The 20948-nt window shown below is 37.3% G+C and overlaps 1 protein-coding gene across 2 annotated transcripts; it reads left to right on the top strand.

Annotated features, from left to right (window-relative positions):
- The first annotated feature begins 13092 nt into the window (after positions 1 to 13092).
- On the top strand, positions 13093 to 17020 carry LOC113361462 (ATP-dependent DNA helicase PIF7-like). 2 transcript variants are annotated; one of them, XM_026604708.1, is made up of 4 exons: positions 13093 to 13458; positions 14547 to 15432; positions 16143 to 16410; positions 16441 to 17020. In XM_026604708.1, exons 2-4 carry the CDS (start codon positions 14998 to 15000, stop codon positions 16632 to 16634), a joined length of 897 nt encoding a protein of 298 aa, XP_026460493.1. In that variant the 5' UTR covers positions 13093 to 13458; positions 14547 to 14997; the 3' UTR covers positions 16635 to 17020. The 2 variants fall into 2 exon arrangements, with proteins under 2 accessions (XP_026460493.1, XP_026460491.1); XM_026604706.1 differs by having other exon boundaries at positions 14404 to 15432.
- Positions 17021 to 20948: the final 3928 nt, after the last annotated feature.

Raw genomic sequence — 20948 nt, 5'->3', positions numbered from 1 at the left:
TACAAGTGCTTTGTTTGAAAACCAACAACCACACGAGGCCTGATTTGGTGGCAAGGGTATTTGAGCTGAAACGTAAGGCGCTAATAAAGGAAATAGAAGAGAAGAAAGTGTTTGGCAGGGTGGTTGGGTATGTCTACACGATAGAGTTTCAGAAGAGAGGGTTTCCGCATATGCACATGTTCATTTTTCTGGACAAGGAAGATAAGATACACACCCCGGAGCAAGTGGATAAAATAGTATTTGCTGAGTTCCCAGATGACAAGCAAGATCCAGAACTTTTCCAAACAATACAGGTATAACCACCATCCCGATATATTTCTCACCATGACGGCAAATCCACGCTGGGAAGAAATTACAAGTACTTTGTTTGAAAACCAACAACCACACGATAGGCCTGATTTGGTGGCAAGGGAATTTGAGCTGAAAAGTAAGGCGCTAATAAAGGAAATAGAAGAGAAGAAAATGTTTGGCAGGGTGGTTGGATATGTCTACACGATAGAGTTTCATAAGAGAGGGTTGTCGCATATGCACATGTTGATTTTTCTGGACAAGGAAGATAAGATACACACCCCGGAGCAAGTGGATAAAATAGTATGTGCTGAGTTCCCAGATGACAAGCAAGATCCAGAACTTTCCCAAACAATACAGAGATACATGGTGCATGAACCGTGTGGTGCTAGGAAACCAAGTGCATTTTGCATGGAGAATGGAAGGTGCACCAAGAACTATCCAAAACAATATGCAGAATCAACTTTAATTTGTGACAATGGGTATCCAATCTACCGCCGACGTTAGGATCATCGTGTTTTCAAGTATCGGAACCAGGCGTGGACTAATATAGATATGTTCCCTTACAATCCACACCTTAGCAGGATGTTTGATTGCCATATCAATGTCGAGGATCCAGTGTCTTAGCCGTAAAGTACATACACAAGTACATTTACAAGGGACATGACTTGACGACCATAGTTGCTTCTGCTGGTTCCATTGAGATACTTCGGTATTTGAATGCAAGGTACATAGGAGCGTCCGAGGAAGCTTGGCGTTTTCTTGGAAACCGTCTACATAAAGAGAATCCCAAAGTGCAGCGGCTTGCAATCCATCTTCCAGGAAAGCAACGAGTTGTATACGATACAGAGGATCCAGTGGAGGTGATACAAGATAAGGCAGAAAATGTTGTAACCACCTTGATGGGGTACTTTGACTACTACAGGTATGATATTCCCTAACTACCCCTCTCTGTTTTCAATTCAATTTCGCGTTCGTAGTTACTGTGATTCTTTCAGCACCATCTCTTCCTGAGTTTCAATAGTCAGAATGCAATGCGTTTCTTTGAATCATCGTGCTTCTGAATATGTTCATATCACTCCGTCAGATGATAAGGTATGGACTCCTCGAAAGCAAGGCTATGCTATCGGGAGAATGTATTTTACCCCCCCAAACAGCGGTGAACTACATTACCTAAAGTTATTACTCACAGTCAAAGTCGGGGTAAGGTCGTTTTGTCACTTGAGAACTACGATAAAAGATGGTGTTTGATGGGCACCTAATATTGCATACATTCTTATCATGTTGTAGGTGTTTATGCCATTTTGTTGCGCTAATTTCTTGTATTTATGCCAAATTATGTATTTTGTAGTTCTTGTTCGTTGCAAGTAAAATGTGTGGCAATTGTCCTGACGTTTATTTTGTAATTCTAGGGGAATGAAAAGAATGGTCCGAGCATGTGCTATGAAGGAAGTGGAGCCACAATTCCCTGTCAAGCTAGATACCAAGTCGATGTTAGGCAGACGTGTGTAGTGGAGAAGGCAGCCAGGGTGCCAGCAGACTTGTGAAGCTAATGGATCTACCAGTGGATGATAAGCTCAAGAAGAATTATCTGAGCATGAAATGAAGTAATGTGCCATAATCCAAGTGATACCCATGTTGGGAGCTAAAGAAAAGAAGCCTAGCCCAAGTTTCATTCTCATACACCCAAACAGACCCCTAATCCATCATTCATTTCACTTTCTCCTACTCTCCCGACAACCCCCAGTCAATTATCAACCCTAAGTCTGCCAATCTCATCGACAACAAGCTTCATGTCAAATCTATCAAACCCATACTTCTATCACAACTTTTACCCTGTCAAGACTAGATGCTTATCTTTTCTATTATCATTTCAGTCATAACCCCCCTAGGCTTTGACTCATACAAATAGGACAAGCTAGGGATTTGATTTTGTTACTATTTGCAATCATCATCAACAGCAGCGCGCAATCGACATAAATAGGGTAGCTGTGATGATTAAGCAAATGGCAGTTAGGTCTGAGTTCAAAGAGCTACAACATCAGTCAAATGGATGAATATAAGTGCAGTGGCGGTGCATGAATGAAGACTATTACATAGTGGTGAGTTTCGAGAAACAAAATCCCTAAATTTTATATTGTATTTGTTGGTTGTGTGGATGAGATTTTGGGGAGAAATTTATGTATAAATAGGGTTGTCATATATGTAATGGGGTATGCAGTGAGTGTGGTTTAAAATACTCTTAAGTAACTTCATTTTTGCTTAGTGTTCTTGAGAAATCAGTTTGAAAGACAATAGAGTTCAATTTCATCAATGGGATTATCCATATTTGAATTTTATTTGTCTCTTGTTCTCAATATGTTCTAAATTCTTAGCTAGGGCATAGATGAAGCCTTTAACTTACTACTAGGTGATTCATGTTTTCGTTATTGTTCTTGTTTTGCTTTACTGAGTTAAGAGATGTTTAACTTTTGAGATGCAATGTACTACTTTCACCTAGTATATCATGTATCCTAGGTTGTTAGAACACCTGTATATTGTCACATCAACTTATGTTTAATTGATATCTTTAATCTTTGATTAGTTGTGCTGTAAGAAGACATCTAATACTAAGGATTAATGCTTTAGTTGACGTTAAACTATCCATCTGTGAAACCTCTTTGGAAAGGCGAAAGACTCGTATCTTCACCGCTGATCCGTTATAAAGGAAAAGAACAATTTCTGTTGCTGAATTTCTAGTAGAGGTTAAGTGGTGGACTCAACTGCCCTAGTGCCTCTTAGTTGATTGTTTTCATCTCTACTTGCGTCCATATTTCCATTTCACTTTTCTACTTTGATCCTTGCCAACATCCAGTCGTTTCGACAAACCTTGTGATTTGAATTAGTAAAGCAAGACTTTGAATTCAATTTCGCACTGCCCTAGTCTCTGTGGGTTCGACCCGTATTTGGCATGTTTACATTGTTGACACTGTGCGCTTGCGGTTTAGTATAATTTTACGCTAAATTTCTAGTCCTACCAAGTTTTTGGCGCCGCTGCCGGGGAATCGGTAGCGGTGTGTTTGAATTTTCTGTTGTACTTTCACTGATTCTTAGTTTAATGTGTGTATATATGTGTCTAGATTATTTAGTTCCTACTGCTTTAGTGTAACTCAATTGAGTCAATCCATCTGTAGTGTAACTCTGTAGCTCGTTTGAAGTACCCTAGCATGATTTAGTTATTGTTGTAATCTTTTCATATCCTGTAACATACTGTGTTAATCTCTGAGTAGTATTAGTTGTTCTCTGCACTACTTTAGCATAACTTTGATTTTAGGTTAGAAAATCTGTAGCTGTAGTTTTGCTGTGTGGTAGTAGATGTAATCTCTAAACTTCAAACCACACTCATCTGTTTAGTCTTCCATTCTCAGAGCCCTGTGTCTTATACTGTAGTTTAATTAGTTAGTTGTTCTCATAATCTACATCTCAATACTCATTTTAGCTGTAGGATTTGTAGTTTAGTTTGTGTATTCGTAGATTTCTGTTATTTTAGCTTTTTTCAAATTAGTATATATTACAATTTGTAGTTGTTCATTAGTTAGCATCTGACCATATAGGATTCTGTAAATCTTTTTGAATTGTTTTAGCTCCTTATTGTAATCTTATTAGTATATGTTATCTTACTCAGTATTAGGTTTAGTCACAATCATTGAGTTTCAGTTACTTGAATTTAATCTTGAAACTGCAAAGCCTGAGTTGTCCATATCTCAGTTGCATTGTCGTACCATTCTGAGATTGCTGAAATTTTCCACTGTGGCAGCTAATTCCTGAGTAGTGTTTGTTGCTACTCCTTATTGTGTCCTCGTTGAGGATTGTAGTTTCTGTGAAAAGTTCTTTCTTGGTACTGTGTTAGCCTAACTCAGAAAATATGTAATTTAGATCCACATTTGCATCTTAGGTTTGTAATCTTAGCTGTGATTTTGTAGCATCAGTGTCTTGTATCATTCCATTCCTGCAAGACAAATCCAGTGAGTCAGTTCAGCTGTATCTAGTGCTTTTTGTGTTTAAATTAAATATTCGTCTAATTTTCAGTTGTTTTTAACTTTCTCATCCTGTAAGATATTACCCCCTGTAGTTTTTATCATTAGCATCTTAGCTCGTTTTGTAGCATCTCTTTTACTGTTTCAGCAGTTGTGAATATTCTAGTGTAACTTGTTCTCGTTTTAGCTGTAGTTTTAGTTTTTCAGTTCTCTGCATTGTAATCCTGTGAGTTTCCTTGGCATATTTTGTTAGTTTCCCTTTGTTTTCTTTCTCAGTTCATTGGTTTGTACATGATTTTGCTTATTAGTTTACCATAATCCTGTAACTTAGATAGTAAATCTGGTAGTTTGTGCATCAGTGTGCATCTAGTCATAATACCATTCCAATCTGTAGCTGCATCTAGTTAAGATTTCTTTCAGTTTTGTTTGCCACGATCACCAGCTTCACTATCTCGTTGTATAACTCAGTTCTATTTCAAGCTTTTTGTTATCGTCATCTGTAGTTGTTGCTGTAACTTGAAATTTCATTCATAGTTCAGGTTGTAAATTTCATTCATTGCATCATTGTCATATAGCGTACTTAGATTGAGTTATTTGCATCTGTATCTAGTGGTGTCTTATAGCTTTTATAACATTGTTATTGAAGCCTTGGTCTTGATAGTATAACTTAGCTGTTCAAATTTGCATCTTAGCCCTGTACTGTTAGCTGTGCACCAATCTATGTTTCAGTATTTTTTAGATTTCTTAGTTTATAGTATAATACCATCAGTAGATCATTATTTTCCAGCTATTTGAACATAACTAAGCACTAATTCATCTGTGATGTAACCTGCATTATGTGGTTAGATGCATCTCATAATATTCTGCATCTGTAACTTTCTGTAGGAGAACTTAGATTTCGAAGTCTTCTTTCTTGTAATCTGTGTCATCAGTCCCTGCATCCCTGTATTTCATTTTGCCGAATCACTTTTCTGAAAGTTTCAGTATTAGTATTTTTGTATTCTTGCTTCAATTGTTCAAATCTGGGAACTGAAGGTTTTTGTTGAGCAAGCAGGTGCTTGAAATCTCTGCCACGCAAATCAAAGGCTATGAGAAAAAGAGCGAAACAACCTGTACTTGTTGGTTGTGCCTAAACCCGGTCTTATACCGGCGATATCGTTCTCTAAACTTTAATATTCTTGTCTTGAACGACACACCATCTTGCATGAAAACTGAACTAGTTGCTAAGCATTGTTAAACCCCTGCCACATATAACATCTTTGTGTATGATCCTGTGACATTTGGGTAACTTGCTTGCTAGCTGAACTGTTATTTCACTGTGCTTATCTCTGCGAAATACTGTGTCTTTGTCTATACATCCGCAACCTGATATCATTTGCATAAAACCTGAGTTTTTGACTTGTGTATGTGTTATTTGAATGGGTGTTATAACATGTTAAATGGTATGTCCGTTAGGCTATGATTGTGACTTTTTGAGACCTGACCAATCGTCTAGTTAGAATTCAGCGAGTAGTTGAAATTCCTGTGTCTGTCGAAGAAAGACCTGACCAACCTGAGACAATGGGTGATGAGGTAATCCCACCCCGCAGTCTCAAGGACTACATGTACCCCACGAGGACAAGCCAGCCCACTTGTATTGTTCTACCAGAAACTGCTGGTCATTTTGAGTTAAAGGCGAGCACGATACATATGCTAGATCCTTGTGTTTCGAGGGGTTGATGGTGAAAACCCTTACCACCACGTGAGAGATTTTGAGGAAATCTGTGGGACTCTGAGATTCAATCAGTTGACAGAAGACTCCCTGAAATTGCGTTTATTTTCTTTTTTTTTTTTAAAGGAAAAAGCCAAATCTTGGCTATATGCTTTGCAGCCTCAGTCCATTAGAAGTTGGGATGAACTTACGAAAGAATTTTTCAAAAAGTTCTTCCCAAATCACAAAACAGCCACCATTCTTCAGGATATCAATAGTTTTGTTCAACTAGATGGTGAGACATTGTCCAAGTATCTAGAAAGGTGATTTGTTACTGCAATGTCCTCACCATGGTTTCGAACAGTGGAGACTATCAACAATTATATATGAAGGGTTGGATTTTTCCACTCGATCCATGGTTGAAGCAATGTGCAATGGTGAGTTCACAGATAAAAGTGCCGACGAGTCATGGACCTTTTTACATGAAGTTGCCAAGAAAACTCAGCAATAGGAGTCTGTTAGAGAACCTAGGAAGTCGACCAACAGGGTTAGTGTTCATAAGATGTAGTCTGAGTTTGAGGGTAATGCTAAAATAACATCATTGGCTAGGAGAGTTGAGGCTTTAAAACTGGAGAAAATATAAAATCTTCTGCTTCTACTTCTTGTAACCAAGTTGAGGTTTCTATTTGTGTTGTGTGTAATAGTTCTGATCATCTTGTTGATAACTGCCCACAATTGCATGCATTTCAACAATCCAGACCTGAACTGGCCCATGTTTTGTATCAAAAGCAAGAACATAACCCTTATTCATAGACCTACAACTCAGGGAGGAGGAAGCACCCTAACTTTTCATGTTCCAAAGTCCCTGTACAAGGGGGTGCATCAGGAAATGCACCAGGATATTCATATCCTAGAAACCCCCATGTACAATCCTACACACAACATCCTTCTGAAAAGAAATTATCAAGCATTGAAGAAAGTGTCGGTCTGTTGACCCAAAATCTTTTGCAAAATCAGAAGACCACTGACCAACGTTTTACAAGTCTAGAACTTAAGATAGGTCAGATCTGTGATGCGCTTAATGACATGGAAAAGGGTAAGTTTCCAAGTCATCCTGAACAAAACCAAAAGGCACATTTCAGGCAAGTTCGTCTACTTGTAATGAGACTGCACATGTTGTTACTACTCTTCGTAGTGGTAAAGTAATTGATAACAATGTAAGCATGCCTGGAAAGAGTGAGTCTGTGTCTAAGTCACAATTTCATAAAAAATCGCATGATACACCAGTTGTTGAAAATGAATCTAAGCATGTCCCTAGATCTAAAAAATCTGCTGATGTTAATGTTTCTGTGCCATCAAATGTGCCTGTAGCTCCTTTCCCTCAAAGGTTAGAGCAACAAAAGAAAGGAACGCAGTATAACGAGATATTGGAATTGTTCAGGAGAGTCAATATTAAGATTCCATTTCTCGAAGCAATCAAGTAGATTCCTTCTTATGCTAAGTTCCTGAAAGATCTGTGCACACAAAAGCGAAAGCTTTACGTGCACAAGCGTGCCTTTCTGGCTGAACAGGTAAGTTATATTATTCAAAACAAGACTCCATCTAAGTTTAGAGACCCAGGTTGTCCCACAATCACATGCAAGATAGGTGACCATACGGTCAATAAGGCGTTACTAGACTTAGGGGCTAGTGTGAACCTACTGCCATATTCGGTATATGTGCAGTTAGGTCTTGGAAAGTTAAAATCAACACATATAACTCTGCAATTGGCGGACAAATCCGTCAAACTTCCACGTGGTGTGGTAGAAGATGTTTTGATTAAGGTTGATAAGTTCTATTTTCACGTGGACTTTATTTATTAGACACTCAGCCTGTGCAGAACCCAGATTATCACATTCCTGTCATTCTAGGACGTCCCTTCTTGGCGACGTCCAATGTAATTATTAATTGTCCTAATGGAGTGTTGAAGTTTTCATTTGGTAACATGACTGTGGAGTTAAATGTTTTCAATGCTAGTCAGCAACATTTAGATCTTGATGATGATGATGATGTGCATGGAATCAACATGATTGAAAGTTTGGTTCAGGATTCATTGTCTAGTAACATGTCTGTTGATCCTTTACATGCTTGTTTGAATAATTTTAACTTGGATCTCTTTGATGATGAGTACATAAGTGAAGTGAATTCTTTGCTTGAATCTGCGCCTCTCATGGACACCACTAAATGGAAAGCTAGAGTGGAGCCAGTTCCACTCTCGGAATCCAAGTCTGTCTCGTCTCTTGTTGAGCCACCAAAGCTTGAACTGAAACCATTGCCTGATACTCTTAAATATGCATTTTTGGGTTCTTTCCCTGTAATCATTTCGTCTGCTTTAGATATAGAACAGGAGAGTAAGCTTTTATAAGTACTTAGAGAGCATAAAGAAGCCTTAGGATGGACAATCTCGGATATTAAGGGTATTAGTCCCAAAGTTTGTATACATCACATAAATCTTGAAGATAATGCTAAAACATCTAGGGAAATGCAGATGCGACTAAATCCTAACATGAAAGAAGTTGTTAGCGGTGAGATCCTTAAGCTTCTTGATGCGGGTATCATATACCCGATTTCATATAGCAAATGGGTTAGTCCCATTCAGGTTGTGCCGAAAAAGTCAGGAGTTATTGTAGTTCAAAATGATCAAGATGAGTTAGTTCCTACTCGAGTAACCACAGGGTGGCGAGTTTGCATTGATTATAGGAAGTTGAATGCAGTTACAAGGAAAGATCACTTCCCTCTACCTTTCATAGATCAAATGTTAGAAAAGTTATCTGGACATAGTCATTACTGTTTCTTAGACGGCTATTCTGGTTATAACCAGATTCACATAGCACCAGAGGATCAGGAAAAGACTACATTTACATGTCCTTATGGTACGTACATTTGCTTATCGTCGCATGCCCTTTGGGTTGTGTAATGTACCCGCCACATTTCAACGTTGTATGATGAGCATTTTTCTGACATGATAGATAATTTCCTTGAGATCTTTATGGATGGTTTCTCTGTGTTTGGATCTTCTTTTGATGAATGTTTGAACCATCTCACTCTTGTGCTGATTAGATGTAAAGAAAAAAAATTTGGTTCTGAACTGGGAAAAGTGTCATTTTATGGTGAATTCAGGCATAGTTCTAGGACATATCATCTCTGAAAAAGGAATTGAAATAAATTAAGCTAAAGTTGACCTCATTCAACACTTGCCGTAACCTCGCTCTGTGAGGGAGGTTAGATCATTTTTAGGCCATGCTGGTTTCTACCGTAGATTCATTAAAGATTTTAGTAAGATCTCAAGGCCACTGTGTAATCTACTTGGTAAAGATGTTTCTTTTGTATTTGATGATGCTTGTGTGCGTGCATGGGAATAACTCAAAACTCTTCTAATTTCAGCCCCTATAGTCCGACCACCTGACAGGAAATTGCCATTTGAAATCATGTGTGACGCGTCTGATTTTGCTGTTGGTGCTGTTTTAGGACAACGCGTCGATAGACTTACATATGTGATATACTATGCGAGCAATACTCTTAATGATGCTCAACTTAACTACTCAACTACTGAGAGGGAATTGCTTGCTGTTGTTTTTGCATTGGACAAGTTTAGGTCATACTTGATAGGGTATAAGGTCATCATATACACTGATCATGCTGCTATGAAATTTCTTCTTTCTAAGAAGGATGCTAAAGCCCGTCTTATCTGATGGATACTGTTATTGCAGGAATTTGATCTCGAAATTTGAGACAAGAAAGGTTCGAAAAATGTTGTTGTTGATCATTTGTCTAGATTAAATGTCGAGTCCAGTGATGAATCCGTGCATATTAGAGAGTCTTTTCCTGATGAACAGTTGATGCTTGTGTCTGAGTTTTCTTGGTTTGCTGACATTGTGAATTATCTTTCCACGGGAAGAATGCCTTTGCATTGGTCTAGACAAGACCGTTCTAAGTTCTTGGCTGAAGTTAAGTACTTCTTTTGCGATGATCCGTACATGTTTAAGTATTTCCCGGACCAAATCATTAGGAAATGTGTCCCCAACAGTGAACAAAAAGATGTGATATCTTTTTGTCACGACCAAGCATGTGGAGGCCACTTCAATGCCAAGAAAACTGCTGCAAAAGTCTTGCAGAGTGGGTTTTATTGGCCATCGTTGTTCAAATACTGTCATGCTTATTGTATTGCTTGTGAACGTTGTCAGAAACTAGGAAGTATTTCAAAGAGAAACATGATGCCTTTGCACCCTATCTTGATTGTTGAACTGTTTGATGTGTGGGGAATCGATTTCATGGTTCCGTTTCCTAATTTTGAAGGTAAGCTTTACATCCTTGTTGCTTTTGATTATGTTTCTAAGTGGGTAGAAGCAATTACGACCAAAATAAATGACCATAAGGTAGTGCTTTCGTACTTAAAAGAGAACATATTTTCTCGTTTTGGCACACCTAGAGCTATAATCAGTGATGGTGGTTCACACTTTTGCAATAGGCCTTTTGAGTCATTAGTTCGCAAGTATGGTATAACTCATAAAGTCGCAACCCCATACCATCCACAGACCAGTGGCCAAGTAGAGGTCTCAAATAGGGAGATTAAGCATATTCTTGAAAAGACGGTTAACCCGTCTAGATTAGATTGGTCTTTGAGATTGAATGATGCTTTATGGGCTTATAGAATATCATATAAAAACCATATTGGCATGTCCCTTACCGACTTATGTATGGAAAACCTTGTCATTTACCTGTTGAACTAGAACATCGAGCATATTGGGCAGTTAAGAAACTTAACTTTTCTCTTGATAAGGCAGGTACCCAACGGAAACTCCAACTCAACGAGTTGGAAGAACTGAGGAATGATGCTTATGACAGTGCAAAAATATACAAAGATAGAATGAAGATGTTCCATGACAAGCGCATTTTGCGCAAGTCATTCACGCATGGCTAGAAAGTTTTATTGTACAACTCACGTTTGAATCTCTTTCAAGGTAAATTGCGTTCTAGATGGACATGCCCGTTCATGGTGCGAACAATATTCCCTCATGGAGCTGTAGAACTCGAAGACGTAGCAACTAAGAACGTCTTCAAGGTTAATGGGCAGAGACTGAAGCCGTTCCTTGAACCAATTCCACCTGAAATTGAAACAACTGATTTTGCAGATCCCATCTATGTGGACTGAAATGGTTTACCCCTTGTACATACCACAGGTTTAGAATTCCATTATCTCTCATTGCTTTCTTTTGGTTTCCGTTTGCTAGATTAGATTTTGCTATATATAATCTTTGTTTTTGTGATATCCACCTTGCTGCTCAACTATCTGGTTTGGCAACATTTTTTGGATCTGGTACTCTCTAACCTCTTCCTTCTTTTCATGAACTTCATGCCATGTTATCACTTTGTGAAACTTTATAAACATTGAGGACATTGTTTAACATAGGTTTGGGGGTACAAGTAGATATCACATGAACTTTGTAGCGATTTGGTATGTTTGAATCTTGTGAATGGATAACACCTTAAAAAAATGAAAAATGAAAAATGGAGCTCATTTACCTTGATCTGTGATACCTGTGCATGATATAATATCTTAGGATTCTTAATCTAGATGATGAGGCACCCCTGATTCTAGCACAATTCACATGTGATTTAGAAATTTTGCACATGCACGATCAACCAAGCGTGTATAGCGTCGGTGTTTCATAGGTTCAGTAGGCTGCCAATCATCTAAAATACTGAATGAGACTTGACTAGCTTGTTCTTTGGTTGGCTGGGATAGAAGTTGGAGGATACGTTAAGAAAAGAAACCATTGAATTTGACCGGATGCATCGAAAAGGGCTTCCTCTTGTTAAAAGTGTCATGTAATCTATGTTTTCTGTTTTTGTGTAAAGTTTGTTGTGTCACTTTGTATCTTTCATTATTCCAAAATCAGTTGAAAAATAAAATTTCAGAAAAGAAAAGAAAATTCAGTTATCAAAAAAAAAAAAAAAAAGAAGAAGAAGAAAAGAAAAAGTACTCATCCTCTGTTTTATTATGTTCTATTTCAGTAAAACTGTTAAAGTGTCTCTCTTGTCTCAAAATGAGAGAGTAGTCAATGTAAATATTGCAATCAATGTTCTTTGTTGTTATGTGTTGTAAATAGTCTTGTAATATGCAAGGAGGGTGTAGCCATCGATGTACAACGCGGGTAAGCTGAAATATCACCAACTCTTAGGTGAACATTCATAGTTCTCGTAAAGCCGGACAGCTAGCTTGGCTTTGAATTCAGTTCTTAGCCTAAAAACTATCTCTTAGCGATTGGCAGTCATAACTTCCTAGAGTAAATAATTCTCTGTGCATGTCCCAGGGAGATACACTTTACACTCTTATCACATGTCTTTAGTTTTTTCAATGCTAAAATCGTGCCTTTGAAAGCTAGATTGACATATCCATTTTGTTGTGAGCTAAAAATGAATACAGGTATCACTTTCATGGAATCTGAGCTTATATTTTGTCCTAGAAATTTTTGGGTGTATTTTGTACAGCGACAGTGGTGTAGGTAGGACTTTTCATTTTGTTTTGTGTTTTACTCGAGGACGAGCAAAAGGCAGGTTTGGGGGTATTTGATGGGCACCGAATATTGAATACATTCTTATCATGTTGTAGGTGTTTATGCCATTTTGTTGCACTAATTGCTTGTATTTATGCCAAATTATGTATTTTTTAGTTCTTGTTCGTTGCAAGTAAAATGTGTGGCAATTGTCCTGACTTTTGTTTTGTAATGCTAAGGGAATGAAAAGAATGGTCTGAGCATGTGCTATGAACGAAGTGGAGCCACAATGCCCTGTCAAGCTAGATACCAAGTCGATGTTAGGCAGACACGTGTAGTGGAGAAGGCAGCTAGGGTGCCAGCAGACTTGTGAAGCTAATGGATCTACTAGTGGATGAGAATCTCAAGAAGAATTATCTGAGCATGAAATGAAGTAATGGGCCATAATCCAAGTGATACCCATATTGGGAGCTAAAGAAAAGAAGCCTAGCCCAAGTTTCATTCTCATACACCCAAACATACCCTTAATCCATCATTCATTTCACTTTCTCTTACTCTCCCGACAACCCCCCGTCAATTATCAACTCTAACCCTGCCAATCTCATCGACAACAAGCTTCATGTCAAATCTATCAAATCCATACTTCTATCACCACTTTTACCCTGTCAAGACTAGTTGCTTATCTTTTCTATTATCATTTCAGTCATAACCCCCCTAGACTTTGACTCATACAAATAGGACAAGCTAGGGATTTGATTTTGTTACTCTTTGCAATCATCATCAACAACAACACGCAATCGACAGAAATAGGGTAGTTGTGATGATTAAGCAAATGGCAGTTAGGTCTGAGTTCAAAGAGCGACAACATCAGTCAAATGGATGAAGATAAGTGCAATGGAGATGCATGAATGAAGACTATTACATAGTGGTGAGTTTCGAGAAACAAAATCCCTAAATTTTATATTGTATTTGTTGGTTGTATGGATGAGAATTTGGGGAGAAATTTATGTATAAATAGGGTTGTCATATATGTAATGGGGTATGCAGTGAGTGTGGTTTAAAATACTCTTAAGTAACTTCATTTGTGCTTAGTGTTCTTGAGAAATCAGTTTGAAAGACAATAGAGTTCAATTTCATCAATAGGATTATCTATATTTGAATTCTATTTGTCTTTTGTTCTCAATATGTTCTAAATTCTTAGCTAGGGCAAAGATGAAGCCCTTAACTTACTACTAGGCGATTTATGTTTTCGTTATTGTTCTTGTTGTGCTTTACTGAGTTAAGAGATGTTTAACTTTTGAGCTGTAATGTACTACTTTCACCTAGTATATCATGTATCATAGGTTGTTAGAACACCTGTATATTGTCGCATCAACTTATGTTTAATTGATATCTTTAATCTTTGATTAGTTGTGCTGTAAGAAGACATCTAATACTAGGGATTAATGCTTTAGTTGACGTTAATCTATCCATCTGTGAAACCCCTTTGGAAAGGCGAAAGACTCGTATCTTCACCACTGATCCGTTATAAGGGAAAAGAACAATTTCTGTTGCTGAATTTCTAGTAGAGGTTAAGTGGTGGACTCAACTGCCCTAGTGCCTCTTAGTTGATTGTTTTCATCTCTACTTGCATCCATATTTCCATTTCACTTTTCTACTTTGATCCTTGCCAACATCCAGTCGTTTCGACAAACCTTGTGATTTGAATTAGTAAAGCAAGACTTTGAATTCAATTTCGCACTGCCCTAGTCTCTGTGGGTTCGACCTGTATTTGCCATGTTTACATTGTTGACACTGTGCGTTTGAGGTTTAATATAATTGTAGGATAAATTTCTAGTCCTACCAATGTTGAAGAGGTTCACCCGTCTTTCAGATCTGCATGTATTGCTCTGAATTTGTTGGAAGATGATAGAGAATATCATAAATGCCTAGAAGAGTCTTCCGTCATCAAAACATGACACCAACTACGAGAATTATTTGGTATTATACTGACAAAGTGCAGTCACATGCGTCCAGAAGTCTTATGGAGGAAATATGGAAAGCATATATGCGATGATCTACAATATCAGATTAGACAACTATATGGATATGAAAATCCAACAGATGAGGATGCTTTGGATTACGATTTGTATCTCATGGAGAAAATAGTCCAAGAGGAAGGGAAAGAAATGAAAGATGTTGAATGCCGAGACACACCGGTAATTGGAGTCAAATTTTTGGGAACCGCTTAATATGTGACCAGAGACAATTGCAGCTTGAAGTTCAAGAATCAACGGTGGATTCGAATATGGAGAAATTCAAATACTGAACAGAGATTTGCGTTTGAGACAATATCAAGTTCTGTGGATAAAAATCTAGGAAAAATGTTCTTTTTAAATGGTAGTGTTGGGACGGGAAAGACTTTCGTGTATAACACGCTGGCAGCATCCTTTAGGAGTAGGGGCGACATCGTTCTGACTGTCTCTTCATGCGAAGTTTCTACATTGCTTTTAACTGGTGGAAGGACGACGCATCAACCTTCCACATACCTTTTGAGCCTCAGTTCGACTCTAAGTGTAATGTGAATACTGAATCGGAGGATACAAAATTGTTTAGGGATGCTACGTTGATAATATGGGATGAGGTAGCAATGCAACACCGTTTTTGTATTGAAGCTGTAGATCGTACTTTGAGAGATGTGAGAAAAAGTGACGAACCATTTGGAGGAATCATTTTTGTGCTTGGAGGAGACTTTAAGCAAACCTTACCGATTGTACAAAGGGGTCGAAAAAAACAAATCATAGACGCATCAATTAAAAGTTTTGTTTTATGGAGAGACATGAATGTGTTTAAGCTGACGCAAAATATGAGGCTTGAAAGTCAAGATCTTGATAACATTGCATTTGCTGAATACTTGCTAAAGGTATGTCATCTATACATGAAATTCTTCTTTTGCTATTATCCAAAAATTATTTTTCTAAATTTGTGCTTATAAAATGTTGTTCACTATATTAGAAGTTTATGAAATTTTTTTCTGTATTCATGTAATTTAACAGTGTACTGCATCTTGAAAGTTCTCTTGAAAGACATGCCAAGAGTGACACCAACATCCTCTTGATCATAGAATCTTCCATCAAGTTGCACTTTTGTTCTGTATAGAATTCCCAATACTTTTGTTCTGTATAGAATTACCCCATCAAGGCGTGCATGATTAGGATTCACAATCTGCAGAACATTTTTACACATAGAATGAGAGTAATTGGTTAATCATGTTCATCATGTTCTGCCCATCTTCTGGAGTCCCAACACTATATAGGTTGAACGAATGTGGCGTTCAAGTTGGATTTTGGTTGGAATTTTGAATTTTGATTGCAGTAGATGGAATTGAATCTTGCCCCAATTGCGTGAATGGCGTTGATAAAACTGGTGATTGTTTCCAAAGCCTTGACAAGAATAGCTTCAATATTGACAAAATGCCTGGTGATTGTTTTCCGAAATTGTACTGTTTTCCCTTATCATCCTATTTGATACTAGAAAATGTTTTTTTCTCTACTGCAGATATCTGCCTATATTTTATAGTATGTTTTTCAGGCTCTATTAAAGTGTCTATCTCCATCTCATGTCATTTTGTAGGTGGGGGAGAATACAAACCCAAAAATTAACTTGCCATCTACTATGTCAAAGTGTGTTGATCTACATGAGCTGATTTCAAAGATATATCCAGGAATCAAAGAGATGAGCATGCCCACTCCAGAGTATTTTACCGAGAGAACAATATTGTCTCCTAGAAATGATGAGGTCTCAGAGATCAATAAAATTGTCTTGGAGATGTACAATGGTGAATCTCACACGTTTCTTGCAGCGGACAAACAAGAGCAAGTTAATGGTGAATCATCAACAGGTACAACCTATACGAGTGAATCATCAACAGGTACAACCTATACGAGTGAAACATTAAACCAACAAAACCCGTCAGGGTTACCGCCATTCAAGTTGGATCTCAAAGTCGGTTGCCCAATTATGTTGTTACGCAATCTAGCACCTCGAAGTGGACTATGCAATGGTACCAGGTTAAGGGTAGAGATTTGCGAGCAACATGTTATTATGGCTACAATATTAACATGAGACAAAGCCGGGAATGCTGTTTTTATTCCGCGTATATCGCTAACACCATCTGCATCAAATGTTTTCATTCGAATGACGAGAAGACAGTTTCCAGTCAGGTTGGCTTATGCCATGACAATAAACAAATCCCAGGGTCAGTCGGTGAAATATGTTGGGGTTGATTTGAGGAGCCCAGTATTTAGCCACAAACAATTATATGTTGTAGTTTCCATATGTACAACCGCCGGGAGGATCCATGTGTTACTTTCGAAGAACAACTCCAGACACGAAACTGCGAATGTGGTGTACCCAGAGATCCTGCTATAGGTTTGGCAGACCATTTTTTTTACAACATCCTATTGCTTTGATAGAAAACTCAACATAAACATTTTTATTTAGATTTGTCATGTTTAAACAATTTAGCGAGATATTTTATGTAATGGCTTAGAAGAAAAAAAAAGCCTTTAGATCACCAGCACCCCTTCCGCCCCGTGCCATTATAGCACGGGAAATCCACTAGTAACTTAATAAGAATTATGTTAATAAGATTTGTCTCTTGCAGGAAGAACTGATTCTAAGGCAAGATCCAATTCTCAACAAGAATGCTTCAAGGAGAAAGAAAATACTTTTCTATCCAAGTAAAGCATTTAGAGGATGACCTTCCTCTGCTCTGGATAGAAACAAATCATAGGAAAATTTTAAGTTAAAAAAATTTAATGATAGCACAAATAATTTATCTCTTGTTGTAGAAAGGAAAAAGTCGTCATGATACATGTGGCTTGGGATATGAAAAATGCGACATTTCAATCTATGACAAAGAGATAAAATTTGTGAAATTCTCAAACATCGATGATTCTACATCTTAATATGTAGAAACTAATGATAACAGACCTACAACTGGTGATCTACCAAGCGAAGTATCAATAGAAAGCTCCATTGTAAATAAGAAGAAATCAAAACCTTCAAAGCGAAAGAAGAAAGGGTCTCCACATAAAGGTAACAACCAAAATTACAAGTTTTTTTTTTAAATTTTGATACAACATGCGGGGTTAAGGAGACCCCAACCAAACTAAGAGACAACTTGAAAAAATAAAACCAAAACTGCAAACAAAACAAAACTCAAAAAACAAGAAAACCAGGAAACTGAAGCCTAGAGCTAGGCCAACTACACCCTATAATACACCTTTCCATCTTTATCATCTTCAATAATCTTCTGAAGAGCAGGGGAAAACTGCTTAGTGACCAACTCCACAAGTTTCTGAGGAGGAGGAACTTTAGACAGGAAAGCAACAACCTGATTAATTTCACGATAACAATGAGTAATCTTCATTGAAGTGAATTTAGACAATAGAGTCATTACTTTTCTCTAAACTTGCAGGACATTTCAAGGAGGCTTTGGATCAGCACGATTGAGCAGTTGGCAAACAGTCCAAGAATCAATAGTATGTGTACTGAGCTTCAATTTTAATAGCAAGCATTAGACCCAACTTTGCTCCCTGCATCTCATGGGTAGTAACAGAAATAGAATGGCTTCCTCCATAAGCAGCAACTAAAGGATCACCTAAAGAGTCTCTGATAAGGGCACCAAACCCAGCAGAAGTATGTCCTTTTGAACCATCAATGTTAATCATAACATCATAACTAGTGGGAGCTTCCCAAGTACATGGAATATGCATACTAAGGAAAAATTCACAATCAAATCTCCGCCTGGCTATAATTTCTCTATTGGAAGCAGAATCATCAGTCTTCAAATTCAAATCACTCATCTTGAGTCGGACTTCCTAAATTATTAAGTAGCTAACAGCCTCAATAAAAGAGAATTTGGAGAAAAATATTCTGGAATTCCTTTCCCTCCAAATATGATGGATGAAACTATTCAACACCATTCTTCTGACAAAAGAGACTAAACTGTTACCTTTGAAATTCTCAGCACACCATGTCACTTCTTCGGTCAAACTCTGACAATCAGTTCTAGCAAACCCTATCTTGAGAAGAAGACCCTTCCAAATTTGAGCAGCAAACTCACAACCATGGAAAAGATGACTCTCCTCGTCTAAGGTATAATCACAGAAAGTGCAAGGAGCAGAGGCCATAAGACCCCAATGCATAATTTTTTCTCTGGTTTTAAGTCTGTAGAGAAATCCAAGTGATAAAAGTGTGTCTAGGGATGTGGTGTTTAAACCAAACAGGAGGACTCCAATGAACATAATCACCAAAACTAACTAAAGCATTATAAGTGGCTTTCATATTAAACTCTCCTGAAGGGATGACTGAGCAAACTAACTTGTCTTCAACATCATCACAAATATCAGCAGTAAATATTTGAGAGAAAACAACAACACCGGCTAGATCAGCACACTCAGGCAGACTCCAAACTCCATGATCAACAAAGTCAGCCACATTGCAGTCCCTACAAGGAAAGAATTCCTAAATAACATTCTCATCCACCCAATCTATGATCTTACCCTTTGGATGCCATATGTCAGTAAGGAACTTGGTAGACTCTCCGTTTCCCAAAACAGTAACCACCATATCCTTTGCAACAGATCTCTGATCAAGAATTCTACACCAGCACCAAGAAGCATCTTGAGGAATTTTGATTGACCAGAAATCCATGTTCTTAAGAAAGTTTTGATGAACCCAGACAGTCCAAATTGTTTTTTTTTGCCAGATATAATATCCCGGAGATGCCTTAAATTGGTTGCATTATTTGAAACTTCAATATCTCTCACACCCATGCCCCCTTCATTATAAGGATGACAAATACTAGACTAGATAATTGGGCAGTTCTTATTACCTACACTACTGCCATCCCATAGAAATCTCTTGAATATATTATTTAATTCATTTATATCCCTCTTAGGAAGGATGAAACAAGAGAACCAGAAAGACACCATACCAGCTAGCTAACACATATTTAATGAGGAGAAGCCTACCAACATAGGTCAAATCTCTATATTTCCAAGACTTAACTCTAGTATTAACTCTGGATATCAAAGGTTGATAGTCCATGTAAGATAATCTAGTTGAGAGAAGAGGGACTCCTGAATACCTGATAGGCAAATTGTCCTGAGCACATTCCAAGATGCTGAGCACATACCAAAGTTATAAGTTTCATCATACTATATATTGTTATTTTTGTGGTAACAAAGATCATTTGCAAAGAAAATGTAAGATTCGTAGAATGCAAAATGCTCTTCTTTTTGTGTCAAAATAATTGACAAAGATTCCGTATCCTTCAGAGTGTTTTTGCCATTCTCACTTTAAAAACAGACAAGTAAACTACTGCAATAGTCCATGGTCTGTTCATCATGTTTTAAAATCATTTTAGAAGGGATGCAAGGAAAACAATTTTAAAATTGCTAAGACATCATATATTGTGTCTAAGCGGAGAAAGAATATATATAGGTCATCCAATGTGAATGATAACATTATTCCTCATAAAAAATATAAAAGGAAAAGCAATCAAGAATAATTGACTTCACCCAAAGTATCTCTTGTTACCCAATCACCTCTCAGATTAAGAGATATGTTTGGTTACTTTGGGTAATCCGAACTATTTCCTTATGTAAGATTTTCTTTTATCTACAATATTTATGTTTTTCGATTCAATAATTACCTTTTATAGGGGGTTAATATCTTATAAGAGTCTGATGTGTGTTCGAAATATCATTTTCTTTTATGGCTCTCACATAAAACTATGCAAAAGACCTAAGAAGAGTTTTATCAAAGTGATATACTCTTATAGATTTCAAGATCTCTTAACCATAAAACTTCACAAAATTCTTTTCAAAAAGGATGAGAAGGTTCATACTAGGTTTGTTTGAGAATATTGTACTGAGCAAGTGGAGATCATTCTCGACATCTCCATGAAGAGAATGATTGGTTTATGCTCTAAACTCCGTCCCTTTGAGATTACACCATCTCCCTATAAAGTCAGAGCATCCGGTCTTTTTGAGGGAGTTCTTGAACTTATTGGAAGAAAAGAACTCTTAAAATCACTTTCCTCAAAAACTCATGATGAAATTGTTTTTCATGCTGTAAACTGGGCAGCATATAAAAAAATTCATGATCTACAAATGATTAGCGTTCACACTACTAATCTTACAATGTTTGAAGAAAAACTTGAAGAAGTCTCTGAATTTGAGGAAAACAAGGATGAATAAGATCGAACTCTTATTTAACAAGAATATACTATTCAGTTTTTTGATTTATTTCATGAATTGTATAAAGTCTATTTGAATAAAACTATCAATATTAGTATTTATGAATAAAATTATTATTTTATAATTTTTGTTTCAAATATTTGATAGTTTTCGATTGCATAGACTGCAT

This window comes from Papaver somniferum, chromosome 3 (genome assembly GCF_003573695.1).
Source record: "Papaver somniferum cultivar HN1 chromosome 3, ASM357369v1, whole genome shotgun sequence".
Lineage (NCBI taxonomy): Eukaryota > Viridiplantae > Streptophyta > Magnoliopsida > Ranunculales > Papaveraceae > Papaver > Papaver somniferum.
This window is presented reverse-complemented; position numbering and strand designations above follow the sequence as displayed.

Coding starts and splice junctions, on each gene's coding strand:
- LOC113361462 (XM_026604708.1), top strand. CDS start 14,998: ATGCGAAGTTTCTACATTGCTTTTAACTGGTGGAAGGACGACGCATCA. Junction 15,433..16,142: donor TTGCTGAATACTTGCTAAAG/GTATGTCATCTA, acceptor GTCATTTTGTAG/GTGGGGGAGAATACAAACCC. Junction 16,411..16,440: donor TAATGGTGAATCATCAACAG/GTACAACCTATA, acceptor AATCATCAACAG/GTACAACCTATACGAGTGAA.